The following is an 18578-nucleotide window of genomic DNA, read 5'->3' as shown; positions in this document are numbered from 1 at the left end:
AGCCTCCGCAGAAAGCATTAGCTCGGCCTCCTAGAGACGTTGAAACCCTGGCGGGCGGCAGCGCGGCGGCGCGGGGCTCGGCCCAGGTGCGGCCGTGCGCCCCAGCCCGGGAAGCGCTCGCCGAGGGCTCCGAGCGCCGCCTGATGTCGTGCCCCGGGGCAGAGGCGAGGCTCAAAACTCTCCCTACCTCTAAATGAACCCTCTGCTCAAAATGGAGGCTCAGCGCCTTCCAGAGCCGGCCTTGCTTGGAAGGCTCGTGTGTCGAAGGAGGCACGCAGCAGAACGTGCGGCCGAGGCCGAGGCGCTGGAGCCCGGGGCCCGCGCCCCGCGGACTCCGCAGGCCGGCCGCGCACCCGCGCCGGGGGGTCGCCCCGCAGCCGCAGGCTGACGTCACGGTCGCCGGAGAGAGCCGGGCCTTCGCGGGCCTCTCCAGGCGTGATCTGATGAGAACAAGCCGATTGAAACGAATGTTTTGTGCGGGTGCTCGCTTCTCCGCCCCGCCCCGCCCTCCCCAAGAGAATAATCGGGTATTTAATCTCTCCCGGTCTTAATTCTTGGCAGCGTGGAAGGTGGTTTGCACGGGAAATAAAACTTGACAGGAGCATTTTCTCTAAAAGGGGTTCTGAGACGGGCTGAACAGAAACCGTGTTTTTTCTCTACCAAATACTTCCGCTTTCTGAGCCCCCGGCCGAGGGGTGGGGTGACATCCGAGGGAGCAGAGGAGGAGCTGGGCACGCAGGACCGCGCTGTGGACCCGAACCCGGGCGTTCCGGGCAGCCCCGGGTCTGCGCCCGGGCCTGGGTCGGGAAGCGGCCTCCGGCCTCGCTGCGTCCAGCGCCTCTGTGGTTCTGCTCGGCCGTAGGCCGGCGCCGCCCGCAACCCGAGGCCAGGGCCCCTCTCGCGGGAAGCTGGCACCGGCACGGGCCCGGTTGGCACCCACAGTGGTACCCTGGCATTGGCTGCGGGCGGCTGGGGTCAAGCGAGAGAAGAGGACGCTGGGCAGGGCCTTGGACCGCTTGGCTTTAGCCCTGAGCCTTTCAGCCAAGGGGAGTTGGGGACAAGAGCTCGCAAAGGAGGTGGTGAGAGCACTGCTGGGGGCTTTGTTTCGGCTGCGGGTCTGCAGACACTGCACAAAATGGAGGGGGGTGGGGGGTGGGGGGGTGGAGGTGAACGGCTCAGCCTGCGTGGGTTGTCCGGGCTGCTATTGGGTGGGAGAAGCTGGAGAAAGCAGAATCCCCCTCTCGGCAGCTCGGAGAGCGCCCTCCCCTTGCCGCGCCGCAAAGGTCAAGTCCTCTGCACGGCCGCCTCCACGGTCAGGGCCGTGGCGGACACAGGAAGGCCCGGGACCCACACTTGGCCGGCTGCAAGCAGGTTATGATGGCCTGGACCCGCGGACTGGAGGCGGGGGTTCTTTCCTGGCTTCCCTACTGAAAAGGAATTCCCGCAGCCAGGGGTGGCCCAGGCTTTGTCCCCGTCGAGTCCTGGAAGAGCGAGTCTGGGACACTTCGGAGCTCGCGGAGGCCTAGCCCCGGCGAGAGGCAGCGCCTGCAAGCTCTGGAGAGCGAACGTGGTTGGATTAGAGTTTGGGCTCCGGCCGAAACAAGAGACCCGCAGGGCCTGTGGGCCAGCAGAGCCAGGAATAGGATAGGGGAGCAAGGACCCTGCTGGGAGCCTCTCTTAAGGTCTTTGAGTCCAGTTCTGCTCCTTCAAGTGCATGCTGATGCTTTGTGCACTTTGATGCTCTTCTTCTGCCTAAAATCTGTGCCAAGAAGTGAGGTGCACCCTGCCAAAGGTAAAAATCCCTGACTCCTGGGGCCCCCAACCCCACTCACTGTGCTCTGGGGGCGGGTGGAGCCTCTGCCCATAGCTTGCTGGCCCCCCCCACCCCAGTTCATCCATCAGGCCCATTGGTAAGCAAATAGCTTACACAGAGTCAGCCCTGAGTTTAGGCTCCAGGTGAGTCAAAGAGGCCCTGTAAAGGGTTTCATCGCTTTTTTTCACAGAGGACAAAAAAGCTGGGCTTTACCTCTAGAGCTGTCCTGGGCAGAGTAGGGCCTTTGAAGGGACACTAGCTGGAGGAATTGTCCATGGATAGGTATGGTCGCAGAACAGCCTGGAAGGGCACTTGAGGGAGACTCCTAGGGCAGCGTTGGACTGGGCATGGGCTTGCTGTTTTTAAGTCTGGAACATGAGCCATGGATTGCTGCCGGGATGGACACGAAGGAACCTGGGGAGTTGCCCCAGGAGGCAGCTGGAGCTGGGCACGGAGGCTTCCTAGGAGCCACAGCGGTGGAGATCAAGACCCTGAGGGCCACGGCCAGCCTTCTGGTTGGGCCGCCCTCTTTTGCCCTCTTAATTGCAGATATCCCCTGCTGGAGAAACCCGTTTGGGCCGAAGTCTCTGGGGGAATGGAAAGCAGATGCTGAGAACCAGGGCTTTGTCCTTGAAAGTCCCCCCCCCCCATTTGTTCTCACTTGATAAGATGGGGGGGTGATTTTTTTTTTTAAATAATGAATCCACAACAATAAAAATAAATATAGTTCTTCTCAAAGGAAGTAACTCTCTCCCATCAGTTTAGGACCCACTAAACTAAATATAACCAGATTGCCTGAATGTCTGGGACCCTCAGCTGAGCCCTGTGCCCCATTCTTTAGTGGCCAGAAGAAGGATGTGGAGTTCTTCAGATGTTTAGGGACCTTGGAAGATTGAACCTGGGAGTCAGATGAGAACCAACCATAAGGTCAAGTTCAAGGCATTACCTGTTCTTGTGCTATAGGGAAGGGTAGAAGAGCTTGTGGACAGGCCCGGGCCTTGCCAAGCCAAGGAGATAAAATAATCCCTGCCTCCACCCAGTAGTGACAGAGAGGGTCTCCAAATATTTCACTGCAGCCTCAGTGGCACCTCTGGACACCGCCTCAAAATGTGATAGATTGGCCATAATCTGCCAATAGACTTCCCTGAGAACAAATCCTGGGCGATCTCTTGGGCTTTCCCAGACAACCCATTATCCAGAATCACCATGGAGGACAATGCAGGAGACAACTCCCACTTAGAAGGAGACAGCCCTCACATAGAAGCCTGGCCTCCAATCCCAGAAAGGGCTCAGTGGCTGTTTCTCTGCTGGGCCACCAGTTGGGTTTTGCACCTGTATGCAGTATGGTCACTGGGGTTGACATAGTCTTCTGTGTAGCTTTTCTAGAAATAAGTGTGAGATTTTAGGGGCAGAGGTAGCTAGGGGCTCAGTACAACAAGAAAAGGCAAAAAAAAAAAAAAATGTTGGTGCCCTAAGCGATCCATAGGTAAATGACTGTAGACATTTGTGAGCGAGTTTTGGTGTGTCAAGTGGGCCTGCCCCCTACCAAGCTAGCTGCCTGCCATCCTGGAGCTAGGTCCTGAGAAGAGAAGGAAATATTGATGAGAGAAGGAGAGAAAAAGAACACGGTAGAGCCTTGGAATGGAGTGTTCAGAAGGATGAGGTAAGAGATCTAGTTCAGATCCCTGGTGGAGGCCTAAATTTAGGCGGGGGGGAGCAGTCGGGAACCTAACAGTCCCCTTTTCTGCGCTTGAGTACTGGGTGCCCTCCCGTGGCACCTCAGTTCTTGCTCAGCCTAGGAGGGGCACAGAAAAGGCCAGAGGCTGCAGAAGGGGAGAGTCCGCTGGAAACAGGATGGGGAGCCAGGCGAACAGGAGCTGCAGGGAGATAGGACCAGCTAGGGAGTATGGTGAGCGGGCAGCCTGGTATTGGCATTCACTCTTTTGGCTACATGCCGATAAGTCAAGGAGCTTGACTGGCATCAAGAGGCTGCAAGGGCAGGCACTGGGGACTTCAGATTCTGAGATTTGGGGGTCAGTGAGCTGCTCCCAGTGCCCAAGCTAGCACTAAGGGGGAAAGAGGGCAGCCTAGCAGCAGCGGCACTTGGGGTTGGGAATCCCAGAGTCGAGTGTTGCTCCCTGCCCGCTGCTCTATTCTCCCTTTGAGTGAGCAGGTGTTAAGTTGCCTATCAAGTGACAGTCCTTTCAGCTCACGTCCCTCAAATGACTGTGCTAGAAACATCCGCAGCGTGACAACCCCTCCCCGTCCCCCTCCCCGTGGAAGAGCCTCGCGTTGCCCTGGTGCGAACCGACCACACCAAAGCTACCCGGCCTGGGCACCACCAGCAGGCACCCTTCGGCTGCAAAAAGAAGTGGAGGCAGCAGTGCTGGGCAGAGACACCTGGACACAATTTATTCCAGTATCTTGCCTGGGAAGGTGGGTGGAGTATAGGATGCAGGAATCATCTCCACCAAGGCGCATTCAGCCCCAGCAGGAGGATCCGAGAGGTGCTACCGAACCCCCCAACCCCTCCCACCCCCAATTTAGGGCCAAATCAAACGGAGCCTTGCAAAGGCTTGGTCTGCTTTGCTGAGCAAATCGCCTCGTTAGCCGTTTCCGCCTGACAAGGCTGGCGTGGGCGCCAGCTTTCTCCTCTCCTGGTGGCCATCTCCAAACGCTGCCTGGGGGACGAAAGGGCCCGGCCCTGCGAGGGCTGCCTAGACCTTGAAGTTTGGAAAAACAACAAGAAGAGATTGAAACGGCTCCCTCCCTTCTCCGCAGACAGACGCGCACCGTCAGGCCGCCGCCACTTCCTGCCTTTGTTTTTCTTCCTCCAAAACATTTTTGGCCTTTTGCATTAGCTGCCGTGGGGCTCCGGGTTGAGGATAAAAGGAAATACATGCTGAAGACTGCTTTCGGGAGATGGCTCCGCTTTGTGGAGCTCCTAAGAACAGCTCGTGGGAAACCGGTCGCCAGGGCCAATGTCACAGCCGCATCCACTGGATCTCTTTAAGAAATACAACTCGGACTTGGCATTCCAGGGTGGCCTTAGCACCCGTCAGGTCTTCCCCTGAGCCGGGTGGACTCAGTTCGGCTCTAGGGCCTCCTGCAAAGCGGAAGAGTCAGTTAGGCTCAGAACAAAGTCAAAACCAAGTACCTGCAACTCTGCCCCTCTGCTTGCCCAGATTTGGTCTGATGCTCCAGTCTGTGCCCACCCCCAACGCCCCCCTCCCACCCCCGCAGACATTCACACTGCCAGTATATTCTGGGCAAGAGGGGCAGGAGCAGGCAAAGCTGGGAAAAGTCCGCAGCCTTGGGGATCTGAGCACCCCCTCCTGTCTCTGCTGCGGAAGTAAAAACATTCGCCACTCCAGGCATTTTCTTTTCTCCTGGCATCAAAAGCCTTTCCCTTCGTCCATCTTTACTGTAGCACCCCCACATGCCCTCTTCTGGGCTGTGTGTCCCTCCCGGCACCCTGCGTTGGTATAGCCTTCTTGAACCACCCTGCCAGCTGCTTTGGGAGAGCCTTCCCCCACCCCAGCCTTTCCTCGGAAATTTGCCTTTGTCTCCTACAGATAACCCATGGGATCCAGACCTGCTGGCACCCTCTCGGCTTGGCTCTCAAGGACACGGGAGTCATTGATTATGCAGAACAGCCTATATCCCCATACTGACCTTTCTGCGGGTACCCTCTCTCCGTGGCACTAAGGGGAAAACCGACCTAATTAAGAGAAGGGCTGCGTGCAGCTGGGGGAGGCAGCCTGGCGTCCCCAGCTAGCGGGCCACCTCAGCCGGTCTGCAAAGGCACAAGCTGAAGTTGACTGCCAAAACTGCTATAAAACCCCAGGTCTGTCTAGAACTGTTTTCGGTTCTCCTAGACGCCCCCGGGTTCAATTATAGTCTTAAAAGCCCTAATACAAGTGCAAGAATTTGTTTGCCTTCACCCAGGGGCGGGGCAAGCCCTGAAATGGTGGCGCCTTTGTTATGGCAAAGTCACTGAAACCCCTCAAGCATTCCTTTTGTTCGAGGGTCGGGGTGGCGGGGACTGGGTGGGCTACTAGGAGATAGTTTGGGAGAGCCAAAATCAAGTCCGGGAATGGCTCAAATACCACCATTCGCAAACCTCTCCTGCTCCCTTTTATATTCTGTCTCCAAGAAAGAGATGCTGCGGAGAAATAAATATTTTGCCTTGTTGGTCACTGCTGGAAATCAAAGGTTTTTCCGCTGCAGGGCAATCCCGTAACTGTGATTCCCAGCTTTAGGAGGTCTCAGGCTGCCCTTCCCCAGCAACCCTCCTTCCCACCAGACCTCACTCACACCACTGCTGCCCTCTGTACGGTGGACAAGCCACAGTGGACAAATATGTCAAGCTGAAGATGCACAAATAATTTCAAGTTCAACTCGCAGGGATTCAAGGGGTATGAAAGTTCTTGCAGCAAATCCTGAATATAGAGTTCATTAAACCAATGTGTCCAACCAGTTTGATTTGTGATAAGCAGCCCTTGTAAAGAAAGGGGGTAGGAGCCACATAAACTTAATGCTAATAAATTAGTTTACTCCACTGCAGAGTAATTACTCGATATTACTGATATTTACAGCGGGTATTCAAATGCAATGGTGGGCCATCATTTGGAGAAAATACATAATGAGAATAGTTCTTTTCCAGTGAAATACATGATTAGATTTGTTATTGAGTCACTTACAGTCAGCTCAGCAATAAATAAATAAATCGATGTTGACACTTAAATACCAAAGATCTTAGAGTTTATACTCTAAATCTCCCCAAGATATATAAATACCTTCGGCTATTTCCTGGATGGGGAAAGGGAAAAGGTTATCCTTTTTCATTTTTCGACTTTCCTTCAGCGACATCCAGCTCCTTCCAAGAAGATAGGTGTGGGGAGGCCCCAGGGCTGAGCCCCTCCCAGCTGCCGGTCCTGCCTGGCAGCTCTATGCCCCCTTCTTCACTTCTCCCAAACGTTGATCATTCAATCCTGCAGGGTGGCACGCATTTTTCACCGTCTTAATTTTTTTCTCTTTCCTTTTCCCAAGAAAGCTAAGACTCCTACTAGCAGCTATGGCTCCCGTCTCTACCTTTGGTTCAAGTCTAGCCTTTTCGAGGCGATCTTGTCACCCACGGTTCCGCGAGTGTGGGAAACATTGCTCTTTCCTTTGGCATTGTGTTTCTTCCGTGGGATGAGTAGCAGAAAAGGCGCCGAGCCTCTGAGTTTCTCCTTGCACATCACTGGCTCTCGCGCTTTGCAAGGAAGGAGGGGAAGCATGTTAGCCCTTTCTCAGCCAAGGCTCCCTGTCCCTAGCCTCCTCCTCACTGCCCCCACTCAGCTCTGAGGCTCCGCTGGCAGCCTGGTGAGCCCGCGGAAGGTGCAGCATACCTAGGAAAACGCTCCTCGGTTGTCAGCGCCCCTAAAGCAGCCCGAGGCTCGCCTCAACTGCATGGCTTCCCGAGTCCTCAGCTCCAGAAGACCAGGCAGGCGGGCGGACCCGTGCACCGTGGCGCAGCCCCCACAGCCCCGGCTCTGCGGGGCGACTCCGAACCCCGGCAGGCAACGAGGACGGGGGGGGGGGTTCTTCAAGGGCAGGGGGTGGAGTGAGGAGGCCGGCGGGGAGAATGAAGTGGAGGTGGATCCCGGGTAAGACGAAGGCCCTTCCGGGACCTGCAGATGCCTGACAAACCGCGGGGGAAGCCGCCCTGGTTGTTGGCGGTTTAGGGACGGAAGGCACTAAAGCGCTTCGGAAGTGACCATGAATGCGAGCGTGTAATCAAGTCACCGTGCAAATCGGGCAAGCCACGAGGCAGGCACATCCACGGCTGCGAACCCTGGCCCCGAAGGGGGTCCGGCCAGAGACGGAGGCGGAGGTGGTTTCCAGAGCAAGCCTGTGGGAGGGGGAGAGCGAAGAAGGAGGTGCGAACGCGAGCCTCCGGGAGAATAGATTCCAGGACCGCGCACGGGCCACGCAGCGACGAGCTCCCACCCGGCCACCCCCAGCCTGGGCATCCCTCACCCGGGGAGTGACGGGTGGCAGGATTTGAGCTCTCTCACCGCCCTCGGCGCACTTGAGGGCCAGGACCGTGCAGCTGAGCACAAGCGAGTGGCGTGGGGCGCACCCCAGCCTCGCCGCGCGCCGGGAGGCCCCCCAGCCAACATGAGTTACACCGGCGATTACGTGCTTTCGGTGAGAACACCGAGTGACGATCTGTTGCTTCCCCTGAGGTGGCTACAAAGAAAGGAAGCCGGGGAGGGAGGGAAAGGGGGGGGGAGAAGGAAAGGGGGGAAAAAAAAAAAGGCCCGGACCAGCTCGCAGCTTGTCAATTTCAACATCGGGTCACATGACCAGCACCTCCCTGCTAAGGATGGGGATAGATTTCCACGTCAGCTTACGTCTCCAAATTTCTACTTCACGGATCCGCTTCAAAGAGGCAGCTGCAGTGGAGAATCATGTTAAGCTCGGCTACTGCGGAGAGCCCAAGGTAGCCCAATGATGGATTTTGATGAGCGTGGTCCCTGCTCCTCTAACATGTATTTGCCAAGTTGTACTTACTACGTCTCGGGTCCAGATTTCTCCAGCCTCCCTTCTTTTCTGCCCCAGACCCCGTCTTCGCGCCCAATGACATACTCCTACTCTTCCAACCTGCCCCAGGTCCAACCCGTACGCGAAGTGACCTTCAGAGAGTACGCCATTGAGCCCGCCACTAAATGGCACCCCCGCGGCAATCTGGCTCACTGCTACTCCGCGGACGAGCTCGTGCACAGAGACTGCCTGCAGGCGCCCAGCGCGGCCGGCGTGCCTGGCGACGTGCTGGCCAAGAGCTCGGCCAACGTCTACCACCACCCCACCCCCGCCGTCTCTTCCAATTTCTATAGCACCGTGGGCAGGAACGGCGTTCTGCCACAGGCTTTCGACCAGTTTTTCGAGACGGCCTACGGCACCCCGGAAAACCTCGCCTCCTCCGACTACCCCGGGGACAAGAGCGCGGAGAAGGGGCCCCCGGCGGCCGCAGCGACTTCCGCGGCGGCGGCGGCGGCGGCGGCGGCGGCGGCGGCAGCAGCGGCCACGGGCACGGGCACGCCGGCAACTTCAAGTTCGGACGGCGGCGGCGGCGGCTGCCGGGAGGCGGCGGCGGCGGCGGCGGAGGAGAAGGAGCGGCGACGGCGCCCTGACAGCAGCAGCAGCCCCGAGTCGTCTTCCGGCCACACTGAGGACAAGGCCAGCGGCTCCAGTACGTATAAAGGCAAGCGCCCTGCGCTTTATGAAAGGGGAGTTGGAAATCTAGCGCAGCACCGCTGTTAAATTTTTATATGCTGTTTTATAAGCATATAAGGTTTATGAAGGGCCTTTAGGTTTCCCCCAACAAAACTTTGTTATAAAAGGCGGGATCACGTGGCGAGTGCTGAAATTGGCCGTGAAATACCCACCGGCCAAGGCATGCCTGCAAAAAAAAAAAAAAAAAAAAAGAAGACGAAGAAGAAGAAAAAAAAGAAAAAAAACACAACACACACACGCGCGCGCGCGCGCACACACACACACACGCACAACTCCCCTTTTCCCTTTTTTCCCTTCTCAGTCCCAAGTCCGGGCAGCTCGACCCCGCTCAGGGCAGATCGGGCTGGGGAGCCGGAGGTGGGCGCCTGTAAATTCCCCCTGCAAAGGCTCCGGGAGCCTTTGATAGCGAGGTAATCCGGAGATTTTTATAAAAGCCATGTGTTGCTCCGGGACTCCAGTCCCAGCCGGGATTCAAAGGCATCCCTGTTTAACGACGGCGCTAGGAGCGTGTTGAACAGATAAAATAGCCCGCCTTAGCTGGAGCAATACATTAAAAGGAACAAATTAAGGCAAAGTTGGCCTTTTTATCCAAAAGGAAGCCATTTTCCTCCAGCGCGGTGGCAATTACGTGCCGCCTTCTGTCCAACTGCATGTTATTCACAATTGTTATTCAATCTGTCAAAAGCGGGGTTTTTTTCTTTCCGTCTTGTGAAGTTTTATTGAAAAGGGGAGCAAGTCAAGCCTGCCCGCAGCTTTGGGAAACCCCTCTCCCCTCCACCCTATTGAAAACAGCACCCTTGCCCTACTGGGGGCCTGGGTGGCTCTGTGGCCTTGGTGCTCAGGGAAGGCCCAGGGTAGGGGGCTTCCTCTGCCACCGCCTCACCTCGTGGAAGCCAGGAGGCTGGTCCAGGAGGCAGAAGCTGGTGGCCAGGACACAGACTGACAAAGCTCCCGCGGCTGCCTCAGAGGCTAACGAGGGCCGAGTGGCGGCCGCAGCCGGGAAAGACAAGGGCTGGGGCCGACTTTACTGCCTCGGGAACCAGCAGCCCAGGTGCTGGAAGGTGAAATGTCCGCGGGCGGCTGTTTGTTTAGTCTGGCGGGGCTGGAGGCAGCCGGCAACCCCCACACGGCGGCTTTGAAAGCCGCTTGTGCGGCCCAAGCTAGCCTGTTGCTGCAAGGAGCCCTCCTTTCAGCTCTGCGGGCAGCGGGAGCAGCTTCCCTGGGGGCCCATCTAGGAAGCCGGCTTTTATCTGGGGCTGAGTCTCCGCCTGCAGCCTGTCCCCAGCTGGCAATAGGGGACTGAAGGCAGGGGCTTGAGGAGACCCTGCCCGGGCTTGCGCAGGGCCTCCAGTCCCTTGGGCCAGCGCTCTTCCTCCACTCGGGGCTCCGGGGATGGATTGCGGCCCCCACACCTGGCTCACTCCCTGCTTCTCTCTCCCTCCACAGGTGGCCAGCGCGCCCGAAAAAAGCGCTGCCCCTATACCAAGTACCAGATCCGGGAGCTGGAGCGGGAGTTCTTCTTCAGTGTGTACATCAACAAAGAGAAGCGCCTGCAGCTCTCCCGCATGCTCAACCTCACTGACCGTCAAGTCAAAATCTGGTTTCAGAACAGAAGAATGAAGGAAAAAAAAATTAACAGAGACCGTTTACAGTACTACTCGGCCAACCCGCTCCTCTAAGGCTCCAGCCTGTTGGAATTGGGTGGGGGGCTTCATACACGTGAGATTAGATGCAGATTTTGCCCTTGACAAGGTCAAGGCACGTGGTGACTGTTGAAGAAGAGAGATGTACGAAAGAGAGGAGGCTACACGGAGACAGCCTCTGAGGAGGCGGCCCGGGATTCTCGGGGGGCATCTGGGGTTAAGATTCCTAGCAAAAATTGGATTTGGAGAGCTGTGCAGCAGCTAGAATAAATGGTTTGGGACCCCTGGTGGTTCATTCTTGGAGACTGTGGAGCTTTGGGCTGGGTGTGGTCTCCGTCAGGACTGGGCCCCCTGCCAAGCGCCCTGGAGAGCGACCTGGGCCCAAGACCCTCCACATGGAGCCTGCCCACCCCCGGGACCCCTGCGTCAAGAAGCTATTCTGTCTTTAAACCCAGTTCAGCTTGGGGACAGGAACAGGAGGAAGGGGGGAAGATTCCTAGATGTCCGGAGTGGGGCTGCTTTCCAAAGCCAATGTGAAAGACGGCGGCTGGACGAAAAGGGGACTGTGAGGTGGGAGAGGGCTGCTGATCCTGGAGGGAGAAGCGTCTATTCCAGGTGGCATTAGCGGCTCTCCACCCCTCGTAGGCACTCACTGCACTGTCTGGGGCCTGTGCTTCTACCAGTTGTCTCCTGCAGCCCACCTAGCTTTTCCTACCGATGAGGGTCTTCTTCCTGGCCTGCCACTCAAGCCTAAAGCCTGGTCACAGAGCAGACCTTTCCCGAGGTGGAAGACATCAAAAAGCTAAGAGGCTGTGTCCAGGCCGCTGGCCCCAAGATCTCAGCAGGAAATGCCTGTGGAGTGCAGCCTGGCAAAGTTTCCACCACACTCAGCTGAGGCTTGGATTTGCTCAGCGACACAGTGGGCCTGGCCAGCGGTCCCCTGCTATGAGGGGCTTGCGTCCCCAAAATACCCAGCTCTGGCACCGCACTCAGCCCTTCACCGCCCCAGAACTGAGCTTGGAAGCTTCCGGCGACCTTCCAAGAGCTCAAGAGCATTTGGAATTATTTTAAAAAATAAATATTATATTATATATATATATTTCCCTGCAGGAACCAAAGCGAATTTTAAAAGATGCAACGTGGTGGGGGGGGGGGAAATGATGAAGAGAATATTTAAAGGCTCTATCTGTTTACAGTGTTCCACGGTTAAACTCACTCACTGCTAAAAATATTTGAATGTACGCTTCATACAGGGATGGTGTTCAAAAGACTTGTAAATAAAAGAACCATAACCTATTTTGTTTGATTATGTTTTAAATCTTGCCATTAGTTGATTTCCTTGGGGGGGGGTTGGGGGGGTGGGAAGAGTATTGGGAATGATCTTTTTAATTTCTTGGAATGTTTGGAAAGCATAGGGGTAAGCTCTGACATAGTCTGGCCCTCCAGGGCCTGGGGACCTCATCCGAGAAAGCCAGGCACCCTCCCATTGAATCTCCTCTGCCTCCCTGTGTTAAGAAGTGTCTGGTGGCTCTGTGTGTAATGGAAGTGTTGGGCTGTCCTCCGTTCTCACCCACCAAGTATGTCACAGCATGTATACAGGCGACCGGGCACAAGGGAAATAAAGACTGTGGAAACTTGAGTATTGGGTCCTGGTGTGACATTCTCTTCCTGTTTGCTTTTTACTGCCAAATGTTTCCCCCCCCCCATATCCCCCTCCCAAAAGGGGCGAGTTACCAAGCCCCTGAAGGGGTGGGGAGGTGATCTGGCCAGGTCCTTTTGGGAAGGGGGGGCGGGGTCCCGGGAATGGAGTATCTCATGACCTGGAATTGGGGGTTTCATCCTTTCAGGTTGGAGAGAAAGCCCTGGGGTTTGAAGTGGCTGATGAGTTTGATCCAGGGTGGGCTCGCTCATCTCAGGACCAGGAGGCCTGAAGTAGAACCACTCTGGGGTGCCCTGGGGATCTCCTTAGGAAGACAGAGACCGGTCTGGGTATAAAGATTAGTCTCTCAGGAGCCTCTATGGGCACTTTGTCCCAAGCTCCCAGCTGAGGCTGCCTTTTCCCTTTGGGGAAAGAAAGATGCCGGTATCCTCTTTGTTTCCTGCCTTTGAACTTCTGCCTTAAATTTGGACATCACCCATAACCTTGAGGGGCAGAGCGGAAAGGCCAGAGCCTTTTGTTGCCCACCCCCCCCACCCCTACCCCCACCCTCTCCCTAGCCACCCAGGCAGGGCCAGAGCTGCAGAGAAGATGGAATTTGGAGAGAGGCCTCAGGCCCCAGACCCCGCTTTGTTTATTTGTTTGTGTGTTTGTCTAACTGGCGCGACTGGGGAAGTCCAGCTCAAAGGGGAATGGGACAGACCCCCTCGATGAATGTCTAAGTTGATGAACAGACACACGGAGGTGAACAACGACTCTTGGGGGCCAGTGAGGGGTGGGCAGGGAAGCCCAGGGTTTAAGGAAAGACTTCCTTTGGGACAGTTAAACATTAACCAAAGTCTTGCAAGTTGCTAGAGAGAGTCTAGCCAGGAGGACTGCTCGCGGGCGGGCGGCAAGCGGGCGCGGGTTTGATTTCTGAGCCCTATAAAAGCCCATCCTCCGATGGCTGTGACAATGTGGTCGTAAACCCGTCCCGGGCCGGCCAATTTGCATATTTGGAATGCGCCGCTATAAACCCGGCTGGGGTTTTGCAGCAATTTCTTAGATGTAAAAATGAGATCTCTTTAGCAGCGGGCTGGGCACATTCTTTCCCTCAGTCTATGCCTAGAGCCTGCTTCCTTCTCCGGGCTCCGGGCAGAAGTTCGGGCTAGGCCTAGTCGCTCAGCCGCCACGAGATGGCGCACGTCCGATCAATGTCAAAGCCGCCAGGGAGCCGAGAACCCCAGCGCGATTCTTGGCCTTTGTTCGCTTCTGATACTAAGAGCAGCACGTTACATTATTTCACTTGTCCCGCTCCCCTTAATATCAAAAAGGGGGGGCTCACCTTCGAGGTGTTGTAATTTAAGGCAACGCGCCTTCTTTAGGCCTCGCAGGCGTCGCGGCACGGAGAAGCCTGCTGTCCCTTGGCAGTGATTTCGGAAATGTGTCAAGGTAAGAGGCCACAAGTTTAGCAATTTCAATCTGGCTGCGGCGGGAGTGGGGAGGTGGCCGATGTCAGAGCAGGACTGGGAAAAGTGGCTGGGTTTGTGAGCTGTGGGTGATGCTATAGGCGCTCAGCCCACCCCCTTTTCTCCCATGGCTCCCCGAGGTTGGAAAGCAGGGGAAGGCCTCAGTGGAAAAGTTGACGATTTAAGCTCCCTGCGCCAGCAATTCACCCAAGGCTATCTTTCAGTTTTCTAGAAATATTCAGAATGGGACGAGCCAAGGATGAGGGGCATCCAAGCGAAAGAGTTCTCGCTGTACTGGGATCGGGGTTGTAGTGGCAACAAAAAGATAGACAGACAGACAGACAGAGAAAGAGAGAGAGAGAGAGAGAGAGAAAGAAGAAGGAAGTGAGAGGAAGAGAGAGAAGGGAAGACCGAGAGAGAGGGAAGACAGAGAGAGAAAGGGAGAGAGAGAGAGATGGCGGGGCTGGGAAAAAGAAAGTTTCTACTCCAAACAATTAGGTGGTCAGCAACTGTGGCCGCTGGGGCTGGCTGATTCCCTGGGGCAGGCGTCCGGGAGGCCGCTCGTTTCCTACTAGGTGCAGTCTCTCGGTCTGCCTGGCAGCCTGGGGAAAACCTTTGTTCTGAAGGAGGCCAATTCAAAAAAGTCACATATGATTTTTGAAGCGTCCAGAGAAGCCTGTTTTTGCTTATTTGGAATGTACCGTTATAAACCTCGCTGGGGTTTTGCAGCGGTTTCTTAGATGTAAAAATGATATCTTTTGCATATCTTGCAAAACATGCAAAAACTATATATATTGGTAAATACATATATACATCCATGTATCTATGTACATATATACATTTTCAAATGCTCGCATGGAAGATCAACTCTGATCACAATCTCTCCATCAGGGTTGTCATAAAACAAGTTTTAAATCAATCATTTTGCCTAACATTTCAGAGGCTAGACTCAAATGTCCTCTTTTCTTATATTTAAGTTTTTATTCCGATATTTTCATTAGTTTCTTGAAGTGGTTTATTTTCTTTTCACAAATATACTGTGCAGGGGTGAGTGGGGGCAGGAATCTCAGAGAAAATAGGTGCTGCCTGTGTGCATGTGCTTGTGCGCGCGTAAATTTGCCTATCAAAAGTCACTAGTCTTTGTTGAGCACGGGCTCCCAAATTCTGTCAGAATAAGGCATTCATGGGAACCACATCCAGTGGGCACCCATACTGTGCTGTCTGAAGCCTGAGCCTTCCCTAAAATCCCAGAACCACCCCTCTAGTTTCAAGGCCTGGGGCAGTTTATTATGGACAAAACTAAGGGTATTGTAATTTAGGGAGCATGAGAAAAGGCCCCAATACTCCCCCGTGAGGAAAGAAGGGCCAGTTTAATGGTTAAATTTAGAGAAAATTTTAAAGTGCGTCATTTATGGATAGATTGCACCTGATTAACTCAAAGCAGACACAGCAAATATCCCTGGAAATGTTGACATTCTTAAAGATGAATGAGAAAAGAACATTAGCACGTACCAAAAAAATATATTCTAACTATACAGTAAATGCAAGAATCAGAGTCCATAATTTTTGTTAAAACAGATATGTGAAAGTAGCGTTTATTTTTCCTCTTTGAGGCTGCAGCCTAACTCCACAACGGGTCAGATAATTCTGACTCTGGAAAGCACTGAGAACAATTTACAGATACAAATTGTTTACTGGCTGTCTCAATCTCAGTATTTAGTATTTTTAAAAAGGGTTTTGTGTGTGTGGTTTTTTGTTTTTGTTTTTGTTTTTTGTAACAACAGTTTGTTATTTCTCATCGTTTGCAAGGCCCTACTCAGGAGGTGGAATCCGCTATCCGGTGAAAGGGCTTGTAATCCTCGCCAAAGGGCTCATTCCACCGGCCTGGCGATTACTTTGGCTCCACAGCCACGGGGAGGGGGAGTGTTATTACCCAGGTAGAAACGGACGATATTGACTCCTAAATAAAACATAGGCTTTAGGGGCTGCCATATAACCACTACACAGGCCTGCTGAAGGAAGCAGGCACCAAGAGTTTTAGGTCAAAGGCATCCTGAAGGGGAGAGAGACAGAGAGACAGAGAGAAAGAGAGAGAAATTCAGCCGCTGGGAGGGAGGGAGAAGGGAAAAAGGAAAAGAAAGCAAATGGGCTAGTGAGAAGAGAGTGTCCAGAGCCTACCCATGCTGCAACTAAAACACTTTTCTTAATCTCTCTCGGGAATTGAGAACCTCGGGAAAGCCCAGGCAATCGATAAACGGAATATTCTGTTGAGAAAGTTAACACCTCGGTGTACAGTCTGGGGAGTGCCGAGCCTTGGGGCTGGTAGGGGATGCTGGGAGCTCCAAGACCAACTGAAAGGGCAGCAGCGTCTAACTTGAGCTTCTGCTGTGTGGATATCTTTTCGTCTGAACCATAGGCAGCAGGCCAGTCTGCGCCTGAGGCGCCTCGGCGGCAGGCTGTCCATTCGGCTCGGCTCCCGGCTCTGCATACCCCAGTGGGGGTGGGGTGGTGGTCCTGGGCCAGTGAAGAACTCTCTAGCATGGGCTTACACATTCTTCATCATCGTCATCTTTTTTTTTTTTTTTTTTTTGTAAGCAAGAAACAGCACAAACTGAACATCCCATTTGGTTTATTACAAGGGGAGAAAAGACACTGGAGAAAAACATCTGGCTCTCCCAAAGGTCAGTGAAGACCCAAGTGCCAATGCCATGGTCTGAGAGGCTGCAGCGAGCCTTCCACCTCCTCTAAGTCGGCAGCCAAGGAGGCCTTCATATAGCAGATGCAGCACCAAGCTGATTTTCGTAACCTTGGTTGGCACCTGCATGCTATTGGATCTCATGCAGTCTGGAAGTCCATTTGGTCATCCTGCAGGGCCTTGGCCAGACTAAGCCTGAGGTGCCTAGGGCCGGGGCACCCGGCTTGTCTTACCAGTCAAACTGGCAAGGCTGCTGAATTCTGGAGGGTCCTAGAACATTCTGGAGGGCCCAAGGAGAAGACTGTGAAGTCTGTGAACTCCTTGAGAATGATGGGTCAAATTGTGGGAATGCCCAGATGTGCGTTTTTCACAGGATAAGAATCAGAGCTTGGCTTTAGCTTTTCCAAAGGGGCCTTAGCTTTCAAAGAGAAAGATAGGTTTAGATCATTGACTTTCGCTTTATTTTCTTAGTCTCTACCATCTCAAGCATTCTCTCCTGTGGTCACTGACCCTTCCCAACCTACAGCCTTGGGAAGTTGCTTTGTGGATTTAGTGGGGAGAGAAACCAGGTCCTGGCCCAGTGGCCTGCTGGGACTCATTCTTTTCAAGGAATCCTCTCCGGTTCTTGGGACCTACTTCATACTCTGCGGAGCTTTCTTGATTGGCATTCACAGTGCTAAGGGGCAACCCCCCCCTCCTCAGGCAGCCTTCAGTTTTGTGGCATTTCTCAGTAGCACTGCTGAGCGCCACAGCCCCAATGCGTTACACCCTCCTGGTGAGCGGCACAAGGACCAAGCCCGTCCAGAGAAGGGTCCTAGGTTTCCAAGCTCTGAAGCTTTCGGTATGTAAGTTTGTTGACCTCGTGGGCCTAGCCAGGTTAGAATTTGCCTTGGCCTTGTTGGTGAGAAGGAGATGGGGAGTGAAGAACAGCCCCTGATCTCTCTACACAGACTTGATTCGGCTGCAGCTGCTACTTAGGCCTCAAGAGCTTGTCGGACTGGAGAGAATTAGTTCTCAGACTCTCTGCCCTTCTCTCCCCCTCTTCTTTTACTCTCCCTCTGTCCTTCTCACCTTCTGTGTCTCTCTGTCTCTCCCTGTGCTCCCCCTCTATGCCCCTGATGCCCAGTCTGCGGAGCCGGTCACCGCCAGGCGCAGGCCAGTGGGTGGAAGTAGCTAGAGCGCAGCGCAAACGGTGGCGCGGCCGCCCGCGCGGCGCGCGGAGCAGCGCCAACAGGCAGAGTCCGCAACTGCCTGCGTCTCAGAAGCCAGCGGCAGGGCTCTTCCGCCAGCTCTCCCGTGCACTCTCTCTGGGGCTTCTCAGGCTCGGCTTCCTTCTCGGTCTGGGTTCACACCGGGAGGAACAAGGCCAAGTGCCTGGCAAATCAGCCGGGTTGCAAGGGTCTTTTCCCCGCTGCAGGCAGAGGCCTGGGAGGTCTGCTTCCTGGGATCCTGGCGTTAAGCAGCCCCAGTCTTAGCAGCCCCAGTCGAGGCTTCTGCGGGGGCTGGAGATGGTGCGGGCAGCAGGCCTGGGACATCCCGGAGAGCCATAACCCACAGCCAAGGGGCAAGGCAGGGACCTCCTGGACTCTACTGGATCCGGCCCGGAAAAGGTCGCATTTCCTGAGATAGGTAAGAGGCCCGTGCAGGGGCTAGCGCCCTGGGACAGCAGTTTCCATTGACTGAGAGCGCGTTCCTACGGCCAGGGAAAAAGGAGGCCCCGGTGCCTGCTGAGCAAAGGGCCTGGCCTCCAAACGCTGCTATAACTGGGCCACGAGCCCAGCCCGGGCTTGCCGGGAACGGATTTCCTCACCGCGGGCCTCGTTAAAATGCGCACACCGCGGGAGCGAGGGCAGCCCCAGCCGCGGGTTTGGAGGGGAGGGGGGGAGAGGGGAGGGGACGAAGAGGCAGGAGTGTGGTGACACTGGTTCTAGTCATAACCTCCGAGAGTGTGCGAATGCCAAGGCTAAAGGAAGAGCTTGAGAATCGAATGGCAGAGGTGTCCCTCCGCCGCCCCTTCTCCAAGTTTCCCCCTCCAGGT

The 18578-nt window shown here is 55.0% G+C and overlaps 1 protein-coding gene and 1 long non-coding RNA gene across 2 annotated transcripts; one reads left to right on the top strand and one right to left on the bottom strand.

Moving 5' to 3' along the window:
- Positions 1-4231: 4231 nt before the first annotated feature.
- Positions 4232-8064, bottom strand: LOC120230288. Its single transcript, XR_005527963.1, has 4 exons — positions 7207-8064; positions 6908-7070; positions 6613-6807; positions 4232-4919 (listed from the first exon to the last, which is right to left on the bottom strand). It is a non-coding gene; the product is annotated as an uncharacterized LOC120230288 (long non-coding RNA).
- Positions 8065-8138: 74 nt separating this feature from the next.
- On the top strand, positions 8139-12336 carry HOXA11 (homeobox A11). Its single transcript, XM_039229851.1, has 2 exons — positions 8139-9053; positions 10544-12336. Exons 1-2 carry the CDS (start codon positions 8312-8314, stop codon positions 10774-10776), a joined length of 975 nt encoding a protein of 324 aa, XP_039085782.1. The 5' UTR covers positions 8139-8311; the 3' UTR covers positions 10777-12336.
- Positions 12337-18578: the final 6242 nt, after the last annotated feature.

This window comes from Hyaena hyaena, unplaced genomic scaffold (assembly GCF_003009895.1).
Source record: "Hyaena hyaena isolate Hyena2069 unplaced genomic scaffold, ASM300989v1 scaffold_40, whole genome shotgun sequence".
In the NCBI taxonomy this organism is placed as follows: domain Eukaryota; kingdom Metazoa; phylum Chordata; class Mammalia; order Carnivora; family Hyaenidae; genus Hyaena; species Hyaena hyaena.
This window is presented reverse-complemented; position numbering and strand designations above follow the sequence as displayed.